The sequence below is a fragment of the Acyrthosiphon pisum genome, chromosome A3, assembly GCF_005508785.2.
Source record: "Acyrthosiphon pisum isolate AL4f chromosome A3, pea_aphid_22Mar2018_4r6ur, whole genome shotgun sequence".
NCBI classification, from domain to species: domain Eukaryota; kingdom Metazoa; phylum Arthropoda; class Insecta; order Hemiptera; family Aphididae; genus Acyrthosiphon; species Acyrthosiphon pisum.
Genome location: NC_042496.1, coordinates 12,610,237 through 12,613,322, shown reverse-complemented (window position 1 = coordinate 12,613,322; position 3,086 = coordinate 12,610,237). Strand labels below are relative to the sequence as shown.

Below are 3,086 nucleotides of genomic sequence, written 5' to 3'. Positions count from 1 at the left end.
GAGGGGGGGGGGGGGGTGGGTAGATTCCAAAAAAATGTTTATATCGATTTTTTTTTTAATTAGATTATTATTTTTTATTGGTTTCTATTGATGTTTACAACTGACTTGAATGATTATTCGTTTATATTAAACATTATATTTTTTATATTGTAGTCAAAAATAAAGTTAATACTAATTTATAAATATTTATCATTTATTTACTAGTATATAAACACATACATTTATCCAAAAATTCTGGGGGGTTGCAGCCCACCCCTAGTTACGCCTACAATGAATGGTAGTTCAATACAAATACACTAAAATGTACATGATTTTTATTTTAAAAACAGGCTATCAAAGGAAACATTTGGTTTTTTATGTAATTTGATTGGCGAAGAATTACGTAATTCTCGTAGAAGTTTCGCGATTTCTCCAGAAATTCAAATTTTAGTAACATTACGTTATTACGCAACAGGAGCATTTCAAGTATAATATAGACAATATACTAGTATAATATTATATTCTAATATATTCTAAGTTATCAAGTAGATCTAAGAACCCTTTTCCATTAATAATAAAGTTCTCAGAATGAAAACCTGCCTATCACTTGTATAAAATATAAATTAAAATGTATTTATACAATTATAAATTACCTACTTACTATTAAAGGTAGGTAGGTACTTACGGTAATCGGAAAAAAAATCCCCAGACTACAATATTACTCACGACCACATGCAAATGGTTGAATAAATATTTTTTAAACGTATATTATATTATATTTTTAATTTAAGCTAACAATATAAAATTAAATATTTTTTGCACACGATCGTGGTGTACTACTTGATAGTTGATATTATATTAGGTAGGAACTTGTTTATAAATATTTTGGAATAATTCTTTAGGCTGTCATTGGAGACCATGTGCACGTACATAAATCGACCATTTGTAGAACAATAAAACGTGTATCACAAGCGATTTGTCGTCTTCGATCTCAGTTCATTGATTTTCCGAGAAATGCCGAACAGAAGAACATGATTCAAACAGGATTCTTCCAATTACGTGGCTTTCCTAGGGTTATTGGTGCCGTGGATTGTACACACGTTAAAATCCAGTCACCAAACGCCAACATAGGAGAACGATTTAGAAATCGAAAAGGGTATTTTTCGTTTAATGTTCAGGCCATATGTGACAGCAATTTGAAAATTATGAATATTGTCGCTAGGTAAAAAAAAAATCAGTACCTACTTAACTTGTAACTTATAAGAAGGGGGTACTTTAATATTTATATTATACAGATGGCCTGGTTCAGTCCACGATAGCACAATATTTGATAATAGCATGATAAGGGCTCAATTTGAAAATAATGAATTTGGAAATTGCTTTTTATTGGGAGATGGTGGATATCCTTGTCGTGACTATCTAATGACTCCTCTCCTTAATCCTTATACCGAGCCAGAGAAACGATATCAGGTAGGTATAATTTAAATACGAGTCTTTAAATCCATGTACATTATTTTACCTTACATAATAGCGAGCCCATATTGGCACAAGAAACGTTGTGGAAAGGATGTTCGGTGTATGGAAACGAAGATTTCCTGTGTTGGCATTAGGTATACGTATACAGCTGAACACAGCCATGATGACAATCGTTGCTACTGCTGTTTTGTATAATTTTTAAAACAGCAAAACGATGAACTGCCAGAAGATGATCGTGAAAATATAATAAATAATGAAATATTAAATCCAGTTTATGTAAACCCTGCTAGACAGACGGGTAACTTAGTTAGAACACAATTAATAAATTCTGTTTTTGCATAATAATAATTTATTTTTGATCAAAATTAAATATTAATTATTATTAATAATAAAAATAATATAAATGTAAACTCTATTTTATAACAAACTAGCCGACCCGTCACAGCTTCGCCCGTGATTGGTTTTTTATTTTGCCTCCGAACGTTGATATGTATAATTTTTTATTCAAATTTTATCGTTTAATGTGATCATAAGTAAATATAAAAAATGGTTAATGAAAACGTATTGGAATGTTTCTAGCGGTAATAATGATAAATATATTTTTATCAAAAATAGCTGATCCCGTGCACTTCGTTGCTCGTTAAATGTAGGCACCAGGACTCTTATGACTCAAACTTTGTTCAATTCGTTATTTAATAATCGGTGTATGGTGTTCAAAACTTATTTTAACTTTTCCGTGGCCCAGAATAAAAATTCTGGTTCGCGGCAGTATATTATCAGGTAGGGAATCTACCTACGGTAGATCGCGGACCCCGTGCTGTTTGTACGTAAGTGTATGATTTAACTCTAAAGTATCAAAGTTATACAAAGTTTGTCGTTTTTACTTAATTCCACCTACGGTGGATTAATATAATCAATTAATAAAAAATCCTAACCTAACCTAACCGTACTAAAATTCAATGAATAAAAAAACCAAATTTAGTCCTTATTAAATTAATCTATCTTCTTTCCAGAGGACTAATCTACACACAAACATTTATACCAAGCTGAACCTGTGCACTCGGTTATCAGTAAAAAATTGCAACTTAAAAAAATTTTGATTGTTCAACTGTTTTTGGATGTAACTTGCTGCAATGTTCAATAATTTGATTTGGTGCTAGCTTGTACCTGATCTGCCCAAATAACCAATGGAAACCAATAATAAATAAATACTAATTTCTACTGTAGACTGTAACCAATGGCAACTATTTAAAAAGTAAATAAAAATAAAATTTCCAATTTCCATCGTGAATCTCGAGATCTTTGTTTGAGCACCTCTTTAAAATGCGAATTTCGAAAAATCCTTTCTTAGTGCGCCTATACATAGTAATAAGTACATTTACTGAAAATTTCATATCCATAGCTTCAGCAGTTACGGCTAGGCGATGATGAATCACCCAGGACAAGTCTTTTTATATATATAGATATAACATGTGAATGTAATAACTAATAAATGCTAATTTCTCACGAATATTAATAGGTAATAATAAAAATAAATTCTATCAAATTTAACTTGTTAATATCCTATAATACTACACTCTGTCTAGCGAAAACACGCCAATTCTGCATAGCCCAACGTGACACCCGGCAGG

At 31.0% G+C, this 3,086-nt stretch overlaps 1 protein-coding gene across 1 annotated transcript in view; it reads left to right on the top strand.

Moving 5' to 3' along the window:
* LOC103312012 (putative nuclease HARBI1) overlaps positions 1 to 1,657 on the top strand; it is a 34,530-nt gene extending 32,873 nt beyond the window's left edge. The window contains exons 2-5 of the mRNA XM_008191986.1: positions 330 to 465; positions 882 to 1,135; positions 1,275 to 1,449; positions 1,511 to 1,657. Of these exons, the coding sequence (XP_008190208.1) occupies positions 330 to 465; positions 882 to 1,135; positions 1,275 to 1,449; positions 1,511 to 1,657 (712 nt within the window). The remainder of the gene's footprint in view (positions 1 to 329; positions 466 to 881; positions 1,136 to 1,274; positions 1,450 to 1,510) is intronic.
* Positions 1,658 to 3,086: the final 1,429 nt, after the last annotated feature.